This window comes from Oncorhynchus masou, chromosome 23 (genome assembly GCF_036934945.1).
Source record: "Oncorhynchus masou masou isolate Uvic2021 chromosome 23, UVic_Omas_1.1, whole genome shotgun sequence".
Lineage (NCBI taxonomy): Eukaryota > Metazoa > Chordata > Actinopteri > Salmoniformes > Salmonidae > Oncorhynchus > Oncorhynchus masou.
Genome location: NC_088234.1, coordinates 4,423,794 through 4,450,994, shown reverse-complemented (window position 1 = coordinate 4,450,994; position 27,201 = coordinate 4,423,794). Strand labels below are relative to the sequence as shown.

Genomic DNA, 27,201 nt, shown 5'->3' with positions numbered 1-27,201 from the left:
CTAACAGCCTGTACATCAGAGCAGACTAACAGCCTGTACAGCAGAGCAGACTAACAGCCTGTACATCAGAGCAGACTAACAGCCTGTACATCAGACTAACAGCCTGTACATCACAGCAGACTAACAGCCTGCACAGCAGACTAACAGCCTGTACATCAGAGCAGACTAACAGCCTGTACATCACAGCAGACTAACAGCCTGTACAGCAGAGCAGACTAACAGCCTGTACATCAGAGCAGACTAACAGCCTGTACATCAGAGCAGACTAACAGCCTGTACAGCAGAGCAGACTAACAGCCTGTACATCAGAGCAGACTAACAGCCTGTACATCAGAGCAGACTAACAGCCTGTACAGCAGACTAACAGCCTGTACATCAGAGCAGACTAACAGCCTGTACATCAGAGCAGACTAACAGCCTGTACAGCAGAGCAGACTAACAGCCTGTACAGCAGACTAACAGCCTGTACAGCAGACTAACAGCCTGTACAGCAGACTAACAGCCTGTACATCAGAGCAGACTAACAGCCTGTACATCAGAGCAGACTAACAGCCTGTACATCAGAGCAGACTAACAGCCTGTACAGCAGAGCAGACTAACAGCCTGTACAGCACAGCAGACTAACAGCCTGTACATCAGAGCAGACTAACAGCCTGCACAGCAGACTAACAGCCTGTACATCAGAGCAGACTAACAGCCTGTACAGCAGACTAACAGCCTGTACATCAGAGCAGACTAACAGCCTGCACAGCAGACTAACAGCCTGTACAGCAGAGCAGACTAACAGCCTGCACATCAGACTAACAGCCTGTACATCAGAGCAGACTAACAGCCTGTACAGCAGAGCAGACTAACAGCCTGTACATCAGAGCAGACTAACAGCCTGTACATCAGAGCAGACTAACAGCCTGTACAGCAGAGCAGACTAACAGCCTGTACAGCAGACTAACAGCCTGTACATCAGAGCAGACTAACAGCCTGTACATCAGAGCAGACTAACAGCCTGTACAGCAGAGCAGACTATCAGCCTGTACATCAGAGCAGACTAACAGCCTGTACATCAGAGCAGACTAACAGCCTGTACATCAGACTAACAGCCTGTACATCAGAGCAGACTAACAGCCTGTACATCAGACTAACAGCCTGTACATCAGAGCAGACTAACAGCCTGTACAGCAGAGCAGACTAACAGCCTGTACATCACAGCAGACTAACAGCCTGTACATCACAGCAGACTACCAGCCTGTACATCAGAGCAGACTAACAGCCTGTACATCAGAGCAGACTAACAGCCTGTACAGCAGACTAACAGCCTGTACAGCAGAGCAGACTAACAGCCTGTACATCAGAGCAGACTAACAGCCTGTACATCAGACTAACAGCCTGTACAGCAGAGCAGACTAACAGCCTGTACATCAGACTAACAGCCTGTACATCAGAGCAGACTAACAGCCTGTACAGCAGAGCAGACTAACAGCCTGTACATCAGAGCAGACTAACAGCCTGTACATCAGAGCAGACTAACAGCCTGTACATCAGAGCAGACTAACAGCCTGTACATCAGAGCAGACTAACAGCCTGTACAGCAGAGCAGACTAACAGCCTGTACATCAGAGCAGACTAACAGCCTGCACAGCAGACTAACAGCCTGTACATCAGAGCAGACTAACAGCCTGCACAGCAGAATAACAGCCTGTACATCAGAGCAGACTAACAGCCTGCACAGCAGACTAACAGCCTGTACATCAGAGCAGACTAACAGCCTGCACAGCAGACTAACAGCCTGTACATCAGAGCAGACTAACAGCCTGCACAGCAGACTAACATCCTGTACATCAGAGCAGACTAACAGCCTGTACAGCAGACTAACAGCCTGTACATCAGAGCAGACTAACAGCCTGCACAGCAGACTAACAGCCTGTACAGCAGAGCAGACTAACAGCCTGCACATCAGACTAACAGCCTGTACATCAGAGCAGACTAACAGCCTGTACATCAGAGCAGACTAACAGCCTGTACAGCAGAGCAGACTAACAGCCTGTACAGCAGACTAACAGCCTGTACATCAGAGCAGACTAACAGCCTGTACATCAGAGCAGACTAACAGCCTGTACATCAGAGCAGACTAACAGCCTGTACATCAGACTAACAGCCTGTACATCAGAGCAGACTAACAGCCTGTACATCAGAGCAGACTAACAGCCTGTACATCAGAGCAGACTAACAGCCTGTACAGCAGAGCAGACTATCAGCCTGTACATCAGACTAACAGCCTGTACATCAGAGCAGACTATCAGCCTGTACATCAGAGCAGACTAACAGCCTGTACATCAGAGCAGACTAACAGCCTGTACATCAGAGCAGACTAACAGCCTGTACAGCAGACTAACAGCCTGTACATCAGAGCAGACTAACAGCCTGTACATCAGACTAACAACCTGTACATCAGAGCAGACTAACAGCCTGTACAGCAGAGCAGACTAACAGCCTGTACAGCAGACTAACAGCCTGTACATCAGAGCAGACTATCAGCCTGTACAGCAGAGCAGACTAACAGCCTGTACATCAGACTAACAGCCTGTACATCAGAGCAGACTAACAGCCTGTACATCAGAGCAGACTAACAGCCTGTACAGCAGAGCAGACTAACAGCCTGTACATCAGAGCAGACTAACAGCCTGTACAGCAGACTAACAGCCTGTACATCAGAGCAGACTATCAGCCTGTACAGCAGAGCAGACTAACAGCCTGTACATCAGAGCAGACTAACAGCCTGTACAGCAGAGCAGACTAACAGCCTGTACATCAGAGCAGACTAACAGCCTGTACATCAGACTAACAGCCTGTACAGCACAGCAGACTAACAGCCTGTACAGCAGACTAACAGCCTGTACATCAGAGCAGACTATCAGCCTGTACATCAGAGCAGACTAACAACCTGTACATCAGAGCAGACTAACAGCCTGTACATCAGACTAACAGCCTGTACATCAGAGCAGACTAACAGCCTGTACAGCAGACTAACAGCCTGTACATCAGAGCAGACTATCAGCCTGTATATCAGAGCAGACTAACAGCCTGTACATCAGAGCAGACTAACAGCCTGTACATCAGAGCAGACTAACAGCCTGTACATCAGAGCAGACTAACAGCCTGTACAGCAGACTAACAGCCTGTACAGCAGAGCAGACTAACAGCCTGTACAGCAGACTAACAGCCTGTACATCAGAGCAGACTAACAGCCTGTACAGCAGAGCAGACTAACAGCCTGTACATCAGAGCAGACTAACAGCCTGTACAGCAGAGCAGACTAACAGCCTGTACATCAGAGCAGACTAACAGCCTGTACATCAGAGCAGACTAACAGCCTGTACATCAGAGCAGACTAACAGCCTGTACATCAGAGCAGACTAACAGCCTGTACAGCAGACTAACAGCCTGTACAGCAGAGCAGACTAACAGCCTGCACAGCAGACTAACAGCCTGTACAGCAGAGCAGACTAACAGCCTGTACATCAGAGCAGACTAACAGCCTGTACAGCAGACTAACAGCCTGTACATCAGAGCAGACTAACAGCCTGTACATCAGACTAACAGCCTGTACATCAGAGCAGACTACCAGCCTGTACATCAGAGCAGACTAACAGCCTGTACATCAGAGCAGACTAACAGCCTGTACATCAGAGCAGACTAACAGCCTGTACAGCAGAGCAGAATAACAGCCTGTACATCAGAGCAGACTAACAGCCTGCACAGCAGACTAACAGCCTGTACATCAGAGCAGACTAACAGCCTGCACAGCAGACTAACAGCCTGTACATCAGAGCAGACTAACAGCCTGCACAGCAGACTAACATCCTGTACATCAGAGCAGACTAACAGCCTGTACAGCAGACTAACAGCCTGTACATCAGAGCAGACTAACAGCCTGCACAGCAGACTAACAGCCTGTACAGCAGAGCAGACTAACAGCCTGCACATCAGACTAACAGCCTGTACATCAGAGCAGACTAACAGCCTGTACATCAGAGCAGACTAACAGCCTGTACATCAGAGCAGACTAACAGCCTGTACATCAGACTAACAGCCTGTACATCAGAGCAGACTACCAGCCTGTACATCAGAGCAGACTAACAGCCTGTACATCAGAGCAGACTAACAGCCTGTACATCAGACTAACAGCCTGTACATCAGAGCAGACTATCAGCCTGTACATCAGAGCAGACTAACAGCCTGTACATCAGAGCAGACTAACAGCCTGTACATCAGAGCAGACTAACAGCCTGTACAGCAGACTAACAGCCTGTACATCAGAGCAGACTAACAGCCTGTACATCAGACTAACAACCTGTACATCAGAGCAGACTAACAGCCTGTACAGCAGAGCAGACTAACAGCCTGTACAGCAGACTAACAGCCTGTACATCAGAGCAGACTATCAGCCTGTACAGCAGAGCAGACTAACAGCCTGTACATCAGACTAACAGCCTGTACATCAGAGCAGACTAACAGCCTGTACATCAGAGCAGACTAACAGCCTGTACAGCAGAGCAGACTAACAGCCTGTACATCAGAGCAGACTAACAGCCTGTACAGCAGACTAACAGCCTGTACATCAGAGCAGACTATCAGCCTGTACAGCAGAGCAGACTAACAGCCTGTACATCAGAGCAGACTAACAGCCTGTACATCAGAGCAGACTAACAGCCTGTACATCAGAGCAGACTAACAGCCTGTACATCAGACTAACAGCCTGTACAGCACAGCAGACTAACAGCCTGTACAGCAGACTAACAGCCTGTACATCAGAGCAGACTATCAGCCTGTACATCAGAGCAGACTAACAACCTGTACATCAGAGCAGACTAACAGCCTGTACATCAGACTAACAGCCTGTACATCAGAGCAGACTAACAGCCTGTACAGCAGACTAACAGCCTGTACATCAGAGCAGACTATCAGCCTGTATATCAGAGCAGACTAACAGCCTGTACATCAGAGCAGACTAACAGCCTGTACATCAGAGCAGACTAACAGCCTGTACATCAGAGCAGACTAACAGCCTGTACAGCAGACTAACAGCCTGTACAGCAGAGCAGACTAACAGCCTGTACAGCAGACTAACAGCCTGTACATCAGAGCAGACTAACAGCCTGTACAGCAGAGCAGACTAACAGCCTGTACATCAGAGCAGACTAACAGCCTGTACAGCAGAGCAGACTAACAGCCTGTACATCAGAGCAGACTAACAGCCTGTACATCAGAGCAGACTAACAGCCTGTACAGCAGACTAACAGCCTGTACAGCAGAGCAGACTAACAGCCTGCACAGCAGACTAACAGCCTGTACAGCAGAGCAGACTAACAGCCTGTACATCAGAGCAGACTAACAGCCTGTACAGCAGACTAACAGCCTGTACATCAGACTAACAGCCTGTACATCAGAGCAGACTAACAGCCTGTACAGCAGAGCAGACTAACAGCCTGTACAGCAGACTAACAGCCTGTACATCAGAGCAGACTAACAGCCTGTACATCAGAGCAGACTAACAGCCTGCACAGCAGACTAACAGCCTGTACAGCAGAGCAGACTAACAGCCTGTACAGCAGAGCAGACTAACAGCCTGTACATCAGAGCAGACTAACAGCCTGTACATCAGAGCAGACTAACAGCCTGTACATCAGAGCAGACTAACAGCCTGTACAGCAGAGCAGACTAACAGCCTGTACATCAGAGCAGACTAACAACCTGTACATCAGAGCAGACTAACAGCCTGTACATCAGACTAACAGCCTGTACATCAGAGCAGACTAACAGCCTGTACAGCAGAGCAGACTAACATCCTGTACATCAGAGCAGACTAACAGCCTGTACAGCAGACTAACAGCCTGTACATCAGAGCAGACTAACAGCCTGTACAGCAGACTAACAGCCTGTACATCAGAGCAGACTAACAGCCTGTACATCAGAGCAGACTAACAGCCTGCACAGCAGAGCAGACTATCAGCCTGCACAGCAGAGCAGACTATCAGCCTGTACATCAGAGCAGACTAACAGCCTGTACATCAGAGCAGACTAACAGCCTGTACATCAGAGCAGACTAACAGCCTGTACAGCAGACTAACAGCCTGTACAGCAGAGCAGACTAACAGCCTGTACATCAGAGCAGACTAACAGCCTGTACAGCAGAGCAGACTAACAGCCTGTACAGCAGAGCAGACTAACAGCCTGTACATCAGAGCAGACTAACAGCCTGCACAGCAGAGCAGACTAACAGCCTGTACATCAGACTAACAGCCTGTACATCAGAGCAGACTAACAGCCTGTACAGCAGAGCAGACTAACAGCCTGCACAGCAGAGCAGACTAACAGCCTGTACAGCAGAGCAGACTAACAGCCTGTACATCAGAGCAGACTAACAGCCTGTACATCAGAGCAGACTAACAGCCTGTACATCAGAGCAGACTAACAGCCTGTACATCAGAGCAGACTAACAGCCTGTACATCAGAGCAGACTAACAGCCTGTACATCAGAGCAGACTACCAGCCTGTACAGCAGAGCAGACTAACAGCCTGTACAGCAGAGCAGACTAACAGCCTGTACAGCAGACTAACAGCCTGTACATCAGAGCAGACTAACAGCCTGTACATCAGAGCAGACTAACAGCCTGTACAGCAGACTAACAGCCTGTACAGCAGACTAACAGCCTGTACATCAGAGCAGACTAACAGCCTGTACATCAGAGCAGACTAACAGCCTGTACAGCAGACTAACAGCCTGTACATCAGACTAACAGCCTGTACATCAGACTAACAGCCTGTACATCAGAGCAGACTATCAGCCTGTACAGCAGAGCAGACTAACAGCCTGTACAGCAGACTAACAGCCTGTACATCAGAGCAGACTATCAGCCTGTACAGCAGAGCAGACTAACAGCCTGTACATCAGACTAACAGCCTGTACATCAGAGCAGACTATCAGCCTGTACAGCAGAGCAGACTAACAGCCTGTACATCAGAGCAGACTAACAGCCTGTACATCAGAGCAGACTAACAGCCTGTATATCAGAGCAGACTAACAGCCTGTACATCAGAGCAGACTATCAGCCTGTACAGCAGAGCAGACTAACAGCCTGTACATCAGACTAACAGCCTGTACATCAGAGCAGACTACCAGCCTGTACATCAGAGCAGACTAACAGCCTGTACATCAGAGCAGACTAACAGCCTGTACATCAGAGCAGACTAACAGCCTGTACAGCAGAGCAGACTATCAGCCTGTACATCAGACTAACAGCCTGTACATCAGAGCAGACTATCAGCCTGTACATCAGAGCAGACTAACAGCCTGTACATCAGAGCAGACTAACAGCCTGTACATCAGAGCAGACTAACAGCCTGTACAGCAGACTAACAGCCTGTACATCAGAGCAGACTAACAGCCTGTACATCAGACTAACAACCTGTACATCAGAGCAGACTAACAGCCTGTACAGCAGAGCAGACTAACAGCCTGTACAGCAGACTAACAGCCTGTACATCAGAGCAGACTATCAGCCTGTACAGCAGACTAACAGCCTGTACATCAGAGCAGACTATCAGCCTGTACAGCAGAGCAGACTAACAGCCTGTACATCAGAGCAGACTAACAGCCTGTACAGCAGACTAACAGCCTGTACATCAGAGCAGACTATCAGCCTGTACAGCAGAGCAGACTAACAGCCTGTACATCAGAGCAGACTAACAGCCTGTACATCAGAGCAGACTAACAGCCTGTACATCAGAGCAGACTAACAGCCTGTACATCAGACTAACAGCCTGTACAGCACAGCAGACTAACAGCCTGTACAGCAGACTAACAGCCTGTACAGCACAGCAGACTAACAGCCTGTACAGCAGACTAACAGCCTGTACATCAGAGCAGACTAACAGCCTGTACATCAGACTAACAGCCTGTACATCAGAGCAGACTAACAGCCTGTACATCAGACTAACAGCCTGTACAGCACAGCAGACTAACAGCCTGTACAGCAGACTAACAGCCTGTACATCAGAGCAGACTATCAGCCTGTATATCAGAGCAGACTAACAGCCTGTACATCAGAGCAGACTAACAGCCTGTACATCAGAGCAGACTAACAGCCTGTACATCAGAGCAGACTAACAGCCTGTACAGCAGACTAACAGCCTGTACAGCAGAGCAGACTAACAGCCTGTACAGCAGACTAACAGCCTGTACATCAGAGCAGACTAACAGCCTGTACATCAGAGCAGACTAACAGCCTGTACAGCAGAGCAGACTAACAGCCTGTACAGCAGAGCAGACTAACAGCCTGTACATCAGAGCAGACTAACAGCCTGTACATCAGAGCAGACTAACAGCCTGTACAGCAGACTAACAGCCTGTACATCAGAGCAGACTAACAGCCTGTACAGCAGAGCAGACTAACAGCCTGTACATCAGAGCAGACTAACAGCCTGTACATCAGAGCAGACTAACAGCCTGTACATCAGAGCAGACTAACAGCCTGTACAGCAGACTAACAGCCTGTACATCAGAGCAGACTAACAGCCTGTACATCAGAGCAGACTAACAGCCTGCACAGCAGAGCAGACTAACAGCCTGTACATCAGAGCAGACTAACAGCCTGTACAGCAGACTAACAGCCTGTACAGCAGAGCAGACTAACAGCCTGTACATCAGAGCAGACTAACAGCCTGTACATCAGAGCAGACTAACAGCCTGTACATCAGAGCAGACTAACAGCCTGTACAGCAGAGCAGACTAACAGCCTGCACAGCAGAGCAGACTAACAGCCTGTACAGCAGAGCAGACTAACAGCCTGTACATCAGAGCAGACTAACAGCCTGTACATCAGAGCAGACTAACAGCCTGTACATCAGAGCAGACTAACAGCCTGTACAGCAGAGCAGACTAACAGCCTGTACATCAGAGCAGACTACCAGCCTGTACAGCAGAGCAGACTAACAGCCTGTACAGCAGAGCAGACTAACAGCCTGTACAGCAGACTAACAGCCTGTACATCAGAGCAGACTAACAGCCTGTACATCAGAGCAGACTAACAGCCTGTACAGCAGACTAACAGCCTGTACAGCAGACTAACAGCCTGTACATCAGAGCAGACTAACAGCCTGTACATCAGAGCAGACTAACAGCCTGTACAGCAGACTAACAGCCTGTACATCAGACTAACAGCCTGTACATCAGACTAACAGCCTGTACATCAGAGCAGACTATCAGCCTGTACAGCAGAGCAGACTAACAGCCTGTACAGCAGACTAACAGCCTGTACATCAGAGCAGACTATCAGCCTGTACAGCAGAGCAGACTAACAGCCTGTACATCAGACTAACAGCCTGTACATCAGAGCAGACTATCAGCCTGTACAGCAGAGCAGACTAACAGCCTGTACATCAGAGCAGACTAACAGCCTGTACATCAGAGCAGACTAACAGCCTGTACATCAGAGCAGACTAACAGCCTGTACATCAGACTAACAGCCTGTACAGCAGAGCAGACTAACAGCCTGTACAGCAGACTAACAGCCTGTACATCAGAGCAGACTAACAGCCTGTACAGCAGAGCAGACTAACAGCCTGTACAGCAGAGCAGACTAACAGCCTGTACAGCAGAGCAGACTAACAGCCTGTACATCAGACTAACAGCCTGTACATCAGAGCAGACTAACAGCCTGTACAGCAGAGCAGACTAACAGCCTGTACATCAGAGCAGACTAACAGCCTGTACAGCAGAGCAGACTAACAGCCTGTACATCAGAGCAGACTAACAGCCTGTACATCAGACTAACAGCCTGTACAGCAGAGCAGACTAACAGCCTGTATATCAGAGCAGACTAACAGCCTGTATATCAGAGCAGACTAACAGCCTGTACATCAGAGCAGACTAACAGCCTGTACAGCAGAGCAGACTAACAGCCTGTACATCAGAGCAGACTAACAGCCTGTACATCAGACTAACAGCCTGTACAGCAGAGCAGACTAACAGCCTGTACATCAGAGCAGACTAACAGCCTGTATATCAGAGCAGACTAACAGCCTGTACATCAGAGCAGACTAACAGCCTGTACATCAGACTAACAGCCTGTACAGCAGAGCAGACTAACAGCCTGTACAGCAGACTAACAGCCTGTACATCAGAGCAGACTATCAGCCTGTACAGCAGAGCAGACTAACAGCCTGTACATCAGAGCAGACTAACAGCCTGTACAGCAGAGCAGACTAACAGCCTGTACATCAGAGCAGACTAACAGCCTGTACATCAGACTAACAGCCTGTACAGCAGAGCAGACTAACAGCCTGTACATCAGAGCAGACTAACAGCCTGTACAGCAGAGCAGACTATCAGCCTGTACATCAGACTAACAGCCTGTACAGCAGAGCAGACTAACAGCCTGTACATCACAGCAGACTAACAGCCTGTACATCAGAGCAGACTAACAGCCTGTACAGCATAGCAGACTAACAGCCTGTACAGCAGACTAACAGCCTGTACAGCAGAGCAGACTATCAGCCTGTACAGCAGAGCAGACTAACAGCCTGTACATCAGAGCAGACTAACAGCCTGTACATCAGAGCAGACTAACAGCCTGTATATCAGAGCAGACTAACAGCCTGTACATCAGAGCAGACTAACAGCCTGTACATCAGACTAACAGCCTGTACAGCAGAGCAGACTAACAGCCTGTACAGCAGACTAACAGCCTGTACATCAGAGCAGACTAACAGCCTGTACAGCAGAGCAGACTAACAGCCTGTACAGCAGAGCAGACTAACAGCCTGTACATCAGACTAACAGCCTGTACATCAGAGCAGACTAACAGCCTGTACAGCAGACTAACAGCCTGTACATCAGAGCAGACTAACAGCCTGTACAGCAGAGCAGACTAACAGCCTGTACATCAGAGCAGACTAACAGCCTGTACATCAGAGCAGACTAACAGCCTGTACAGCAGAGCAGACTATCAGCCTGCACAGCAGAGCAGACTATCAGCCTGTACATCAGAGCAGACTAACAGCCTGTACATCAGAGCAGACTAACAGCCTGTACAGCAGAGCAGACTAACAGCCTGTACATCAGAGCAGACTAACAGCCTGTACATCAGAGCAGACTAACAGCCTGTACATCAGAGCAGACTAACAGCCTGTACAGCAGAGCAGACTAACAGCCTGTACATCAGAGCAGACTAACAGCCTGTACATCAGAGCAGACTAACAGCCTGTACAGCAGAGCAGACTAACAGCCTGTACATCAGAGCAGACTAACAGCCTGTACATCAGAGCAGACTAACAGCCTGTACATCAGAGCAGACTAACAGCCTGTACAGCAGAGCAGACTAACAGCCTGTACAGCAGAGCAGACTAACAGCCTGTACATCAGAGCAGACTACCAGCCTGTACATCAGACTAACAGCCTGTACATCAGAGCAGACTAACAGCCTGTACAGCAGAGCAGACTAACAGCCTGTACAGCAGAGCAGACTAACAGCCTGTACATCAGAGCAGACTAACAGCCTGTACAGCAGAGCAGACTATCAGCCTGTACATCAGAGCAGACTAACAGCCTGTACAGCAGAGCAGACTAACAGCCTGTACAGCAGACTAACAGCCTGTACATCAGAGCAGACTAACAGCCTGTACATCAGACTAACAGCCTGTACAGCAGACTAACAGCCTGTACATCAGAGCAGACTAACAGCCTGTACAGCAGAGCAGACTAACAGCCTGTACAGCAGACTAACAGCCTGTACATCAGAGCAGACTAACAGCCTGTACATCAGACTACCAGCCTGTACATCAGAGCAGACTAACAGCCTGTACAGCAGAGCAGACTAACAGCCTGTACAGCAGACTAACAGCCTGTACAGCAGAGCAGACTAACAGCCTGTACAGCAGACTAACAGCCTGTACATCAGACTAACAGCCTGTACATCAGAGCAGACTAACAGCCTGTACAGCAGAGCAGACTAACAGCCTGTACAGCAGAGCAGACTAACAGCCTGTACAGCAGACTAACAGCCTGTACATCAGAGCAGACTACCAGCCTGTACATCAGACTAACAGCCTGTACATCAGAGCAGACTAACAGCCTGTACAGCAGAGCAGACTAACAGCCTGTACAGCAGAGCAGACTAACAGCCTGTACATCAGAGCAGACTAACAGCCTGTACAGCAGAGCAGACTATCAGCCTGTACATCAGAGCAGACTAACAGCCTGTACAGCAGAGCAGACTAACAGCCTGTACAGCAGACTAACAGCCTGTACATCAGAGCAGACTAACAGCCTGTACATCAGAGCAGACTAACAGCCTGTACAGCAGAGCAGACTAACAGCCTGTACAGCAGAGCAGACTAACAGCCTGTACAGCAGACTAACAGCCTGTACAGCACAGCAGACTAACAGCCTGTACATCAGAGCAGACTAACAGCCTGTACATCAGAGCAGACTAACAGCCTGTACATCAGAGCAGACTAACAGCCTGTACATCACAGCAGACTAACAGCCTGTACATCAGAGCAGACTAACAGCCTGTACATCAGAGCAGACTAACAGCCTGTACATCAGAGCAGACTAACAGCCTGTACAGCAGAGCAGACTAACAGCCTGTACATCAGAGCAGACTAACAGCCTGTACAGCAGACTAATAGCCTGTACATCAGAGCAGACTATCAGCCACTTGCTGCTGCATATGTTGTACATAAACACATGATGGCAAGCAGACATGGATGGTATAGCAGCACGGACACCCTTCCATACATAAACACTCACCTTTCCGGGGTTTGAGGTTGCGGTGAATGGGTGGTGGTTGGGCGTCTCCCGCTCCACCTCCGGTGGTGTGTCTGCGAGATGGGCGTGTGTGGGGGTTGTGGGGGGAGGAGCGGAACCCCAGGTGTGCAGGCGGGGGTACCTGTCTCCCCAGAGAAGGCAATTCTCCAGGGCATGGGGTCATAGTGACATAGTTAGGGTCCTGGGAGGTGGGGTCGGGGAAGGAGTGGGGAGGTAGGGAGACGAGGGAGGTGGGGTCGGGGAAGGAGGGAGGAGGTAGGGAGACGAGGGAGGTGGGGTTGGGGAAGGAGGGAGGAGGTAGGGAGACGAGGGAGGTGGGGTTGGGGAAGCAGGGAGGAGGTAGGGAGACGAGGGAGGTGGGGTTGGGGAAGCAGGGAGGAGGTAGTGAGACGAGAGAGGTGGGGTCGGGGAAGCAGGGAGGAGGTAGGGAGACGAGGGAGGTGGGGTTGGGGAAGCAGGGAGGAGGTAGGGAGATGAGGGAGGTGTCGGTAGCGTTCATGGGAACATAGTTCTCATCGATATCTCCCTTTCCTGGACACATTCCACTTAATGGTACCATGCCTTTATTCATCTGGTGGGGGGCAGAGAGGGGGTGGCAGAGAGGGGGGGCAGAGAGAGGGGGGGGGGCAGAGAGAGGGGAGGGCAGAGAGAGGGGGGGCAGAGAGAGGGGGGCAGAGAGAGAGAGGGAGAGAGAGAGAGACAGATGAGAAAGGTGAACTATTTTAAGTGAGAAGTAGGCATTGGTCTGAAGCTGAAAACTAAAGAAGATTCTCGTAAGCACCACAATGCCTATTCCACCCATGCTCTACCAAGGTTTTCCAGCACCACAATACCTAGGGCTCCCGAGCGTTGTACCAGATCTTGAATTTCTTGGCAATTTCTCGCATGGAATAGCCTTAATTACTCAGAACGAAAAGACCGATGAGTTTCAGAAGAAAATGCTTTGTTTCTGGACATTTTTAGCCTGTAATCGAACCCACAAATGCTGATGCTCCAGATACTCAACTAGTCTAAAGAAGGCCAGTTTAATTGCTTCTTTAATCAGAACAACAGTTTTCAGCTGTACTAACATAATTGCAAAAGGGTTTTCTAATGATCAATTAGCCTTTTAAAATGATAAACGTGGATTAGATAACACAACCTGCCATTGGAACACAGGAGTGATGGTTGCTGATAATGGGCCTCTGTACGCCTATGTAGACATTCCATTCAAAATCAGCCGTTTCCAGCTACAATAGTCATTTACAACATTAACAATGTCTACACTGTATTTCTGATCAATTTGATGTCATTTTAATGGACAAAAAAATATATTTTCTTTCAAAAACAAAGACATTTATAAATGACCCCAAACTTTTGAAAAGTAGTGTATATATATATATATATATACAGACAGTGCTTTCAGAAAGTATACCTCTTTTACCTTATCTATAATAATGACAAAGTGAAAACATGTTTTTAGAAACGTTTGTTAATGTATTGAAAATTAATTAAAGAAATATCAAATTTCATAAGCATTCAAACCCCTGAGTCAACACGTGTTAGAATCACCTTTGGCAACGATTACAGCTGTGCATCTTTAAGAGCTTTGCACACCTGGATTATAATATAATAATATAATATAATAATATTAATAATAATATTTCCACATTATTCCTGAAAACATTCTTCAAGATCTGTCAAGTTGGTTGACAGACATTTTTTCTTGTCCTGCCATAGATTTTCAAGCCACTGTAAGTCAAAACTGTAACTCGGCCGCTCATGAATATTCAATGTCATCTTGGTAAGCAACTCCAGTGTATATTTGGTCTTGTGTTTTAGGCTATTGTCCTGCTGAAAGTTGAATTTGTCTCCATGTTTGTTTGAAAGCAGACTGAACTATGTTTTCCTCTAGGATTTCGCCGTTTCGTTTTTCTTTTTATCCTGAAAAAACTACCTAGTCCTTGCCAATGTCAAGCATACCCATAACATGATGCAGCCACCGCCATGCTTGTACATATGGAGAGCTTTACTCAGTAATGTGTTTTGTTGGATTTGCCCCAAACACTTTATATTCTTTACATAAAGTGAATTTCTTTGCCACATGTTTTGCAGTTTTAGTTTAGTGCCTTATTGCAAACAAGATGCATATTTTGTCATCTTTTATATTCTTTACAGGCTTCTCTGTCATTAAATCATTTAGGTTAGTATTGTGTGCCTCCCGAGTGGCACAGTGGTCTAAGACACTGCATTGCAGTTGTTCCACTAGAGAACCTGGTTCAAGTCCAGGCAACTGCCCAGCTGCCCCGGAGACCCATGGGGCGGCGCCTCTCCCGAGTCCGTACGGGAGTTGCAGCGATGAGACTGTACGAATGGAAATGGATGAAAGACAAAAATAAAAAGGTTCGTATTGTGAAGTAACTACAATGTTGTTGATCCATCCTCAGTTTTCTCCTATCACAGCCATTAAACTCTGTAATTGTTTTAAAGTCACCATTGACATCACAGTGCAATCCCGGAGTGGTTTCCTTCCTCTCTGGCAACTGAGTTAGGAGTAGTGACTGGGTGTATTGATGCACCATCCACAGTGTAATTAATAACTTCACCATGCTCAAAGGGATATTCAATGTCTGCTTTTAAATGTTTTACCCATCTACCAATAGGGACCCTTCTCTGTGAGGCTGTGGAAAACCTCCCTGGTCTTTGTGTTTGAACCTGTGTTTGAAATTCCCTGCTCGACTGAAGGACATTCCAGATAATTGTATGTGTGGGGTACAGAGATGAGGTAGTCATTTAAAAAATCATGTTAAACATTATTATCAAACACAGAGTGAGTCCATGCAACTTGTTTTGCAAAATTTTTACCCCTGAACTTATTTAGTCTTTCCATAACAAAGGGGTTGAATACTTATTGACTCAAGACATTTCAGCTTTTCATATTTAATTCATTTGTAAACATGAACTATTATGTCACTGACCCGAAATGTCAATTTAATCCAATTTAAATTCAGCCTGTAACACAATCAAATGTGGAAAAAGTGTGTGTGTCTGGCGGGGAGGGGGCACTGTACATTTTCCTCTGAAGAAAGGAGTTAGGCTGTTTTAGAAGGTTTGAATCCTAAGCAACCTGCATGCACATATACAATAGACCAACATAGCTACTGTCGTAGGTCAAAGCTGTGTGCTGGAAAATCTTGGCAGAGCATTGACGAAGTAGACATTGTGGTGCTCGTAGGAATCTCCTTTCTTTCTCTGCTTCAAACCAATCTCTACATCTCACTTAAAATGTAGTTTGATGTTTTTAATTACACCAGAAGGTGATCGTATCTTAAAGGTGCCACAGATAACACAGATAACACAGATAACATTTCCACATGCAAAGCCTGTTTTTTATTTATTTGCCAATCAACGTATGTAATTGGCAGTGTTCATTTGTAACCTTTAATTTGTCCTCTTTCTCAGGCCTTTTAAAGCTTGTCTCTAGCCTAAAGTGTTGCAGAGTTATCTATTCTATACATGTATATAATCCGGTATTGGGCGGGGGGCATTAGCCACTGGAATGGCTGAGTTATTGACAAATATCGAACACAAGGGTCCAGCTAGATGGGTGCTGGGTGCTGTAAATACAATCAAGACGGTGAAAGGACAGAGTTGTTAGTTTGGCACACTTTTGAAAGAACCTTTTCACGACTGAGTTCCAAATATCTCTAGGGGTGATGAGGGAGTGGGTAGGATGAGGGAGTGGAGAGGGTGATGAGGGAGTGGGTAGGATGAGGGAGTGGAGAGGGTGATGAGGGAGTGGAGAGGGTGATGAGGGAGTGGGTAGGATGAGGGAGTGGAGAAGGTGATGAGGTAGTGGGTAGGATGAGGGAGTGGAGAGGATGAGGGAGTGGAGAGGGTGATGAGGGAGTGGAGAGGGTGATGAGGCAGTGGGTAGGATGAGGGAGTGGAGAGGATGAGGGAGTGGAGAGGGTGATGAGGGAGTGGAGAGGGTGATGAGGCAGTGGGTAGGGTGATGAGGGAGTGGAGAGGATGAGGGAGTGGAGAGGGTGATGAGGGAGTGGAGAGGGTGATGAGGGAGTGGGTAGGATGAGGGAGTGGAGAGGGTGATGAGGGAGTGGAGAGGGTGATGAGGCAGTGGGTAGGATGAGGGAGTGGAGAGGATGAGGGAGTGGAGAGGGTGATGAGGGAGTGGAGAGGGTGATGAGGTAGTGGGTAGGATGAGGGAGTGGGTAGGATGAGGGAGTGGAGAGGGTGATGAGGGAGTGGAGAGGGTGATGAGGCAGTGGGTAGGATGAGGGAGTGGGTAGGATGAGGGAGTGGGTAGGATGAGGGAGTGGAGAGGGTGATGAGGGAGTGGGTAGGATGAGGGAGTGGAGAGGATGAGGAAGTGGGTAGGATGAGGGAGTGGAGTGGGTGATGAGGCAGTGGGTAGGATGAGGGAGTGGAGAGGGTGATGAGGGAGTGGGTAGGATGAGGGAGTGGGTAGGATGAGGGAGTGGAGAGGGTGATGAGGGAGTGGGTAGGATGAGGGAGTAGAGAGGGTCATGAGGGAGTGGGTAGGATGAGGGAGTAGAGAGGGTGATGAGGAAGTGGAGAGGGTGATGAGGCAGTGGGTAGGATGAGGGAGTGGAGAGGGTGATGAGGGAGTGGGTAGGATGAGGGAGTGGAGAGGGTCATGAGGGAGTGGGTAGGATGAGGGAGTGGAGAGGATGAGGGAGTGGGTAGGATGAGGGAGTGGAGTGGGTGATGAGGGAGTGGAGTGGGTGATGAGGGAGTGGAGAGGGTGATGAGGCAGTGGGTAGGATGAGGGAGTGGAGAGGGTGATGAGAGAGTGGGTAGGATGAGGGAGTGGAGAGGGTGATGAGGGAGAGGGTGATGAGGCAGTGGGTAGGATGAGGGAGTGGAGAGGATGAGCGAGTGGGTAGGATGAGGGAGTGGAGTGGGTGATGTCGGATGTCCTCCACTCCCTCATCCAACATTATGAGGGGCTTGGGGTGTCCGGGCCCGTGGTGATGACCACATCCTCATCTCAGCAAGGGACACACTTTGTATATGTGGACAATTGGTGCAACAGTCCCACACTCTTCCAGCATCTGCTCTCCAGCAGTCCAGTCGAACAGGAAAGGGAAGCAGGAACAGGAAGATGCAGAAGGGAGGGGGGGGGGGGGGGGGTTCAAGGAGAACGGTCAACAGCCGGCAGTGGCATGACAACGAGGCGACCATGTTGACATGACAACGAGGCGACCATGTCCTCTCCACTCCCTCAGAGACATCAGAGACATCAGGGACATCAGAGACATCAGAGACATCAGGGACATCAGAGACATCAGAGACATCAGAGACATCAGAGACATCAGGGACATCAGAGACATCAGGACATCAGAGCAGAGACATCAGGGACATCAGAGACATCAGGGACATCAGAGACATCAGGACATCAGAGCAGAGACATCAGGGACATCAGAGACATCAGAGACATTAGAGACATCAGAGCAGAGACATCAGGGACATCAGAGACATTAGAGCGGAGACATCAGAGACATCAGAGACATCAGAGACATCAGAGCAGAGACATCAGGGACATCAGAGACATCAGGGACATCAGAGACATCAGAGACATCAGGGACATCAGAGACATCAGAGACATCAGAGACATCAGGGACATCAGAGACATCAGAGACATCAGAGACATCAGAGACATCAGAGCAGAGACATCAGGGACATCAGAGACATCAGAGACATCAGAGACATCAGAGACATCAGGGACATCAGGGACATCAGAGACATCAGAGACATCAGGGACATCAGGGACATCAGAGACATCAGAGACATCAGGGACATCAGGGACATCAGGGACATCAGAGACATCAGGACATCAGAGCAGAGACATCAGGGACATCAGAGACATCAGAGACATCAGGGACATCAGAGACATCAGAGACATCAGAGACATCAGGGACATCAGGGACATCAGGACATCAGAGCAGAGACATCAGGGACATCAGAGACATCAGAGACATCAGGACATCAGAGCAGAGACATCAGGGACATCAGGGACATCAGAGACATCAGAGACATCAGAGACATCAGAGACATCAGGGACATCAGAGACATCAGAGACATCAGAGACATCAGCGACATCAGAGCAGAGACATCAGGGACATCAGAGACATCAGGGACATCAGAGACATCAGGGACATCAGGGACATCAGAGACATCAGAGCAGAGACATCAGGGACATCAGAGACATCAGAGACATCAGAGACATCAGGGACATCAGAGACATCAGAGACATCAGAGACATCAGGGACATCAGAGACATCAGAGCAGAGACATCAGGGACATCAGAGACATCAGAGACATCAGGACATCAGAGCAGAGACATCAGGGACATCAGGGACATCAGGGACATCAGAGACATCAGAGACATCAGGGACATCAGAGACATCAGAGACATCAGAGACATCAGCGACATCAGAGCAGAGACATCAGGGACATCAGAGACATCAGGGACATCAGAGACATCAGAGACATCAGGGACATCAGAGACATCAGAGACATCAGTGACATCAGAGACATCAGGGACATCAGAGACATCAGAGCAGAGACATCAGAGACATCAGAGCAGAGACATCAGAGACATCAGAGACATCAGGACATCAGAGACATCAGAGCAGAGACATCAGAGACAGCAGAGACATCAGAGACAGCAGAGACATCATAGACAGCAGAGACATCAGAGACATCAGAGACATCATAGACAGCAGGGACATCAGAGACAGCAGGGACATCAGAGACATCAGATACATCAGGGACATCAGAGACATCAGGGACATCAGAGACATCAGAGACATCAGGGACATCAGAGACATCAGGGACATCAGAGACATCAGGGACATCAGAGACATCAGAGACATCAGAGACATCAGAGCAGAGACATCAGGGACATCAGAGACATCAGGGACATCAGAGACATCAGAGACATCAGAGACATCAGGGACATCAGGGACATCAGAGACATCAGAGACATCAGAGACATCAGGGACATCAGAGACATCAGAGACATCAGAGACATCAGAGACATCAGAGACATCAGAGACATCAGAGCAGAGACATCAGAGCAGAGACATCAGAGACATCAGAGACATCAGGGACATCAGGGACATCAGAGACATCAGGGACATCAGAGACATCAGAGACATCAGAGACATCAGGGACATCAGGGACATCAGAGACATCAGAGACATCAGAGACATCAGGGACATCAGAGACATCAGAGACATCAGAGACATCAGAGACATCAGAGACATCAGAGCAGAGACATCAGAGCAGAGACATCAGAGACATCAGAGACATCAGGGACATCAGGGACATCAGAGACATCAGAGACAGCAGAGACATCAGGGACATCAAAGACATCAGGGACATCAAAGACATCAGAGACATCAGAGACATCAAAGACATCAGGGACATCAGAGACATCAGAGACATCAGAGACATCAGAGACATCAGAGACATCAGGGACATCAGGGACATCAGAGACTCATCAATACATAAGTCCTTGTACGGCACAAAGACCCGATCGATCAAATGTTGATGTCAGGCTGTTAAGAACATTTCTTATTTTGAGTAACGGGTCATTTAGGCTGGCAGTAGCCATGTTGACGGGGTGGCTAAGAAGGGATTTGCAAACATCTGTGCTCCGGTATTCTCTCAGAAAGGTCTTCTTTACTCTCCCCATGAGAAGGACTGTCACCAGGAAGGTATACATTTCACTAATTGTGGTTGTCCCCCCCTCACTCCTGGCTCTCTCTTCTCCTGTAGCTCCAAGGCATAGTGATTGGTCTCCTCCACTATGTCTCCCACCAACTCCTCTGTCAGAGACAGATTGAAGCACTCTGCCTCAGAGGAAAATGGCAAGGGGTGTTGCAATCCTGACTGGGACTCATCAAAGCAAACAGCAGGGCCAGGAAGGGTGAAATGGCTGGCGGCCTTCCAGCTACCACAGACCTCCCGTACTTCATCCACTGTCGGTCGGCCTCCATCACCACCTGCATCTTCAAAGGGACCTGGGACTTCGTCAGTGGGTCCTCAGATTCAGGGTTCTCAAATGGCTATAAGCTGGGGGGGGGGGGCAGCTCCTCTCTGTCACTGTCACAGTCGCCATTTTATGTATGTGGCTCTTGGTACCAGCAGGCTGGCTCATGATGAGAAGCAGGAGTGTGTTGTGTACTAATGGCTATAAGCTTGTGGGGGGGGGGGGGGGGGGGGCAGCTCCTCTCTGTCACTGTCAGAATCTCATTTCTGACTTTCATACTCAGACTCATTGTCAGAATTGTACAAAAAAAAATATCCAGAATTTCCGGATTTGTGAGTTGGCTTTTTTTGAAAGACATTGTTAAATGCTACAGCTTAGCTCACTGGCTACATACATAAACAACAACACTGAATGGCGCAGAGTGGACCGTGTTTGTTCAAAATGGCGACTGTGTTTGTTCAAAATGGCGACTGTGAAAAAAGGTGTGGCTAGCTCAAACGCTAACTGTTGCGTCAATTGTAACTGGACATTCTAAATAAGCATTCTAATCACAACAGTTTGAGTGTACTTTGTAGATTGCTGCTCACACCTGTGGCTAGCTCTTACCGTAGCTTGGACTATGGAGTAGCTAGCTAGTATTGCAAAAGCCTATTGCATGTATTGTAAGGTAACAGTGTGACAATTTGGAACGAGAGCTAACGTAAGCTAGCTTCTGTGTCGAGGTCAGCTGTTGTTGTCTGGCCCTAGCTAGCTAGCTAATGGCTGAAGTAATTTGTGTAAAAACCTTTCATAACCAAATATAGATATCTACCATTCTATGCCTGTTCGTTCACGAGCTAGATTTCAGCTGACTGGGGGGGCAGCTCCTCCTCTCTACATAGCTAATCAAAATATATTTGTGCATTTTTGATTAACCTCAACTTGAATTCCACCATTTAGCTAGCTCTACAATCTTAGAAAAAAGGTGCTATCTAGAACCAACTTATCTGATGCCTAGATATTCAGCTGTAGCCTCCTACTTATCTGATGCCTAGATATTCAGGTCGGGGATAAAAATCTACATTCCCCCCCCCGAATGCTAACGACCCTGTTCAACATCTGGTATGTGGCTCTCGGTACCAGCCGGCTGGCTCATGATGAGAAGCAGGGAGTGTGTTGTGTACTTCCAATCAAGGTGCTTAGTACATTTTCATCGACGTCGTTGTCATATTGGCTTAGTTATGATGATAAGGAAATGTTAATTTAACACTGAGCTTCAACGAAAAGCCTGCTATTGTCGCACTGAGCAAATATTTTAGTATCCTAGTAGCTAGCTAGTTGATGAATTCTCTGTTGGTCTATATTAGTAACATACATTATAGTATTCTAGTAGCTAGCTAGTTGAGGAACCCTTTGTTGGTCTATATTAGTAACATACATTATAGTATTCTAGTAGCTAGCTAGTTGATGAATTCTCTGTTGGTCTATATTAGTAACATACATTATAGTATTCTAGTAGCTAGCTAGTTGAGGAACCCTTTGTTGGCCTATATTAGTAACATATCTTATTCATTGATAGTTATAAAAAATGCAAAACTGCTAATGTACTCACAAAGTAGCTGTTGAAGCTGTCGCTAGACTCAAACATGCTGTCTCTGGTCTGATCAGACATGATGTCTCTGGTCTGGTCAGAGAAGGACCTTGGTACAGCATAGCTCTGCTGGGAACCTGTGCCTGTAAACACACACACACACACACACACACACACACACACACACACACACACACACACACACACACACACACACACACACACACACACACACACACACACACACACACACACATCAGACATAGCGTGATTGTGTGGTGTTTCTGTATCTGTGTGTGTGTGTGTGTGTGTGGATGAGTGTGTCTCTCTCACCTGTGTGTGTATAGCCTGAGGTGGCTATAGTGTTACAACGAGGTGCTCTGGGATTGTTGCCTCTTTCTCCCCTTCCTCCCTGTCCTTCTCCTGCTCTACCTCTTCCTCCTCCATAGCTCCTCTCTGGTTCCGAAGCAGACCGGAGGAGTGAGGCCGACAGAGTGGCCAGAGAAGACACCTCGGCTGGGGCAGAGACCAGGGGCTTGGGGGGGCGTGGTGGAGGGGTGAAGGAGTCACCCTGACCTGGTGTGGGTGAGCTGGGGGTGGATCGAGAGGGAGAGAGATTGAGAGAGAGAGACAGAGAGAGAGACAGAGCGCGAGAGACAGAGGCAGAGAGACAAATTAGCAACAAATGAACATGATATAAATAAAATAAAATCACAGACATCTCACTAAATACATAAAGATGAATGCTCTATTTTTAAGACGCTCTGGATAAGAGCAAACAAACAATATGTGTAAACAGTAAACAGACTGTTAAAATAGTTGCTAAAAAACAAACAAACAATGAGTGCTTACCTTGCGGTAGGAGTAGAGGAGGGTACCTGGTAAGTTGTGTTGCTATTAGAATTCAAACTGTGTGATTGAGTGTTTATAGTGCTTATCCCTGTGTTGAAGACCATGTCATGACAGATGGGAGGGAGAGACACAGCCTGCAGCTGGAGGGAGTGTTTTCTCGGGTGGGGGGACGGGTGACCCCTAGTCCAGCCCCTATGGAGTTCAGGGGTTAACACGCTGTCCTGCGATTGGCTAAAAGTGTTGGTCTCCGTGGTGACGGCCCAGGGGCCGGTGTGGGGGTGATGGGGGAGGTCTTTAGCGAGGGAGGAGGGGGAGGAAGAGGAGGGAGGAGGCCAGTGGGATGGGAGAGTGTTTTCATTGTAGTCTGTTGTGTTAGAGGAGGTGGAGGGGTAGGAACTACCTGGAGGCCTGAAACAGACAAACCAGTAGGACTATTATTCTGAAACACTTTTATTTTGAAATGAAGTAATTCTGTAACAAGACATTATCAACATGATTTTGATAACTCTCTTCTGACAGGTGACCTGTGTGTGTGTGTGTGTGTGTGTGTGAGTGTATGTGTGTGTGTATGTGCATGTGTGTATGTGCATGAGTGTGTATATGTGTGTGTATATATGTGTGTGTATCAGTATGTGTGTATTTGTATGTGTGTGTGTGTGTGTGTGTATCAGTATGTGTGTATTTGTATGTGTGTGTGTGTATGTATGTGTGTGTGTGTGTGTATCTCTATGTGTGTGTGCGTGTGTATCTCTATGTGTGTGTATTTGTATGTGTGTGTGTGTGTGTGTATTTGTATGTGTGTGTGTGTGTATCTGTATGTGTGTGTGTGTGTATCTGTATGTGTGTGTGTGTGTATCTGTATGTGTGTGTGTGTGTGTGTGTGTGTGTGTGTATCTCTATGTGTGTGTGTGTGTATTTGTATGTGTGTGTGTGTATCTAAATGTGTGTGTATCTGTATGTGTGTGTGTGTGTATCTGTATGTGTGTGTGTGTGTATCTGTATGTATGTGTGTGTGTATCTGTATGTATGTGTGTGTGTATCTGTATGTATGTGTGTGTGTCACAGAAGGTTGCTGAGGGGAGGAGCATCATAATAATGGCCGTAACGTAGCGAATGGAATGGCATTAAACACCTGGAAACCATGGAAACCACGTGTTTAATGTATTGGCATTAAACACCTACCATTCCACTGATTCCGGTCCAGCCATTACCACGAGCCCCGTCCTCCCCAAATGAAGGTGCCACCAACCTCCTGTGGTGTGTACGTGCTTCGGTCTGTCTGTGTGTGTGTGTGTGTGTGTACAGGTGTGTGTGTACAGGTGTGTGTACAGGTGTGTGTGTACCTGTGTGGTGTCTTGCTTCGGTCTGTCTGTCTGTGTGTGTGTGTACAGGTGTGTGTGTACAGGTGTGTGTACAGGTGTGTGTGTACCTGTGTGGTGTCTTGCTTCGGTCTGTCTGTCTGTGTGTGTGTGTACAGGTGTGTGTGTACAGGTGTGTGTACAGGTGTGTGTGTACCTGTGTGGTGTCTTGCTTCGGTCTGTCTGTCTGTGTGTGTACAGGTGTGTGTGTGTACCTGTGTGGTGTCTTGCTTCGGTCTGTCTGTCTGTGTGTGTGTGTACAGGTGTGTGTGTGTACAGGTGTGTGTGTGTACAGGTGTGTGTACAGGTGTGTGTGTGTACAGGTGTGTGTGTACCTGTGTGGTGTCTTGCTTCGGTCTGTCTGTGTGTGTGTGTGTGTGTGTGTGTGTGTACAGGTGTGTGTGTACCTGTGTGTGTGTACCTGTGTACAGGTGTGTGTGTACCTGTGTGGTGTCTTGCTTCGGTCTGTCTGTGTGTGTGTGTGTACAGGTGTGTGTGTACAGGTGTGTGTGTGTACCTGTGTGGTGTCTTGCTTCGGTCTGTCTGTGTGTGTGTGTGTACAGGTGTGTGTACAGGTGTGTGTACAGGTGTGTGTGTGTACAGGTGTGTGTGTGTACAGGTGTGTGTGTGTACAGGTGTGTGTGTGTACCTGTGTACAGGTGTGTGTGTACCTGTGTGGTGTCTTGCTTCGGTCTGTCTGTGTGTGTGTGTGTGTGTACAGGTGTGTGTACAGGTGTGTGTGTGTACAGGTGTGTGTGTGTACAGGTGTGTGTGTGTGTGTACCTGTGTACAGGTGTGTGTGTACCTGTGTGGTGTCTTGCTTCGGTCTGTCTGTGTGTGTGTGTGTGTGTACAGGTGTGTGTGTACAGGTGTGTGTGTACCTGTGTGGTGTCTTGCTCTGGCAGTGTGACAGCCACAGGTACTCTGTTCCGTCCTCCTGACTGCTAACTGATTCCAGGCGAGGCGGGGCCATGACGGTGGTCGCCGTGGAGACGGGGGCGTGGCCTGTGGTGACTGTGACTGTAGGGGTTTGGGCGGTGACTGTGGGTCTATCTGAAAGAGTAAAGATGGCTGGAGGGTTTTTATAGAAACTACGTTTTTGCCTCTAATCTGGACTGTACCCTTATATCAGAGCTGTTCAATGTCGGTCCTGGAGGGCTGAAAAAAAAACTTCAGGTTTTTGTTGTTGTTGTTTCAACCTGGTAGTTAATTGCACTCACCTGGTGTCCCAGGTATAAATGAGTCCCTTATTAGAAAGAGAGGATGAAAACCAGACGTGTTTGGGTCCTCCAGGACCGACACTGAACAGCCCTACAGATACTTCTGGTGGCACTGTGTCCATGTAACAGCAGTGCATAGTTCTACTCTGAAAACTCTGTTTAGTTTCTGTTTACTCTAGAGTCTCTGAAAACTCTGTTTAGTGTCTGTTTACTCTAGAGTCTCTGAAAACTCTGTTTCGTTTCTGTTTACTCTAGAGTCTCTGAAAACTCTGTTTCGTTTCTGTTTACTCTAGAGTCTCTGAAAACTCTGTTTAGTGTCTGTTTACTCTAGAGTCTCTGAAAACTCTGTTTCGTTTCTGTTTACTCTAGAGTCTCTGAAAACTCTGTTTAGTTTCTGTTTACTCTAGAGTCTCTGAAAACTCTGTTTCGTTTCTGTTTACTCTAGAGTCTCTGAAAACTCTGTTTCGTTTCTGTTTACTCTAGAGTCTCTGAAAACTCTGTTTAGTGTCTGTTTACTCTAGAGTCTCTGAAAACTCTGTTTAGTGTCTGTTTACTCTAGAGTCTCTGAAAACTCTGTTTCATTTCTGTTTACTCTAGAGTCTCTGAAAACTCTGTTTAGTTTCTGTTTACTCTAGAGTCTCTGAAAACTCTGTTTCGTTTCTGTTTACTCTAAAGTCTCTGAAAACTCTGTTTCATTTCTGTTTACTCTAGAGTCTCTGAAAACTCTGTTTAGTTTCTGTTTACTCTAGAGTCTCTGAAAACTCTGTTTAGTGTCTGTTTACTCTAGAGTCTCTGAAAACTCTGTTTAGTTTGTTTACTCTAGAGTCTCTGAAAACTCTGTTTAGTTTATTTTCTGTTTACTCTAGTCTCTGAAAACTCTGTTTAGTTTCTGTTTACTCTAGTCTCTGAAAACTCTGTTTAGTTTCTGTTTACTCTAGAGTCTCTGAAAACTCTGTTTAGTTTGTTTACTCTAGAGTCTCTGAAAACTCTGTTTAGTTTATTTTCTGTTTACTCTAGTCTCTGAAAACTCTGTTTAGTTTCTGTTTACTCTAGTCTCTGAAAACTCTGTTTAGTTTCTGTTTACTCTAGAGTCTCTGAAAACTCTGTTTAGTTTCTGTTTACTCTAGAGTCTCTGAAAACTCTGTTTAGTTTATTTTCTGTTTACTCTAGTCTCTGAAAACTCTGTTTAGTTTCTGTTTACTCTAGAGTCTCTGAAAACTCTGTTTAGTTTCTGTTTACTCTAGAGTCTCTGTAACTCACACTCTCTCTCTAATTGTATACCGATTAATTTAACGAGGCTCAGTCAGTTAAGAACAAATTATTATTTACAATGAGAGGCCTACCGGGGAAACAGT

General features: G+C 47.6%; 1 protein-coding gene across 1 annotated transcript in view; it reads right to left on the bottom strand.

The window, feature by feature from the left end:
• The window catches only part of LOC135510193 (GRB2-associated-binding protein 1-like), a 378,827-nt gene that overhangs the window by 13,927 nt on the left and 337,699 nt on the right, over window positions 1-27,201 (bottom strand). The window contains exons 4-9 of the mRNA XM_064930983.1: window positions 25,508-25,679; window positions 23,269-23,676; window positions 22,750-23,006; window positions 22,438-22,559; window positions 13,282-13,397; window positions 12,809-13,047 (exon numbers count right to left, since the gene is read on the bottom strand). Of these exons, the coding sequence (XP_064787055.1) occupies window positions 12,809-13,047; window positions 13,282-13,397; window positions 22,438-22,559; window positions 22,750-23,006; window positions 23,269-23,676; window positions 25,508-25,679 (1,314 nt within the window). The remainder of the gene's footprint in view (window positions 1-12,808; window positions 13,048-13,281; window positions 13,398-22,437; window positions 22,560-22,749; window positions 23,007-23,268; window positions 23,677-25,507; window positions 25,680-27,201) is intronic.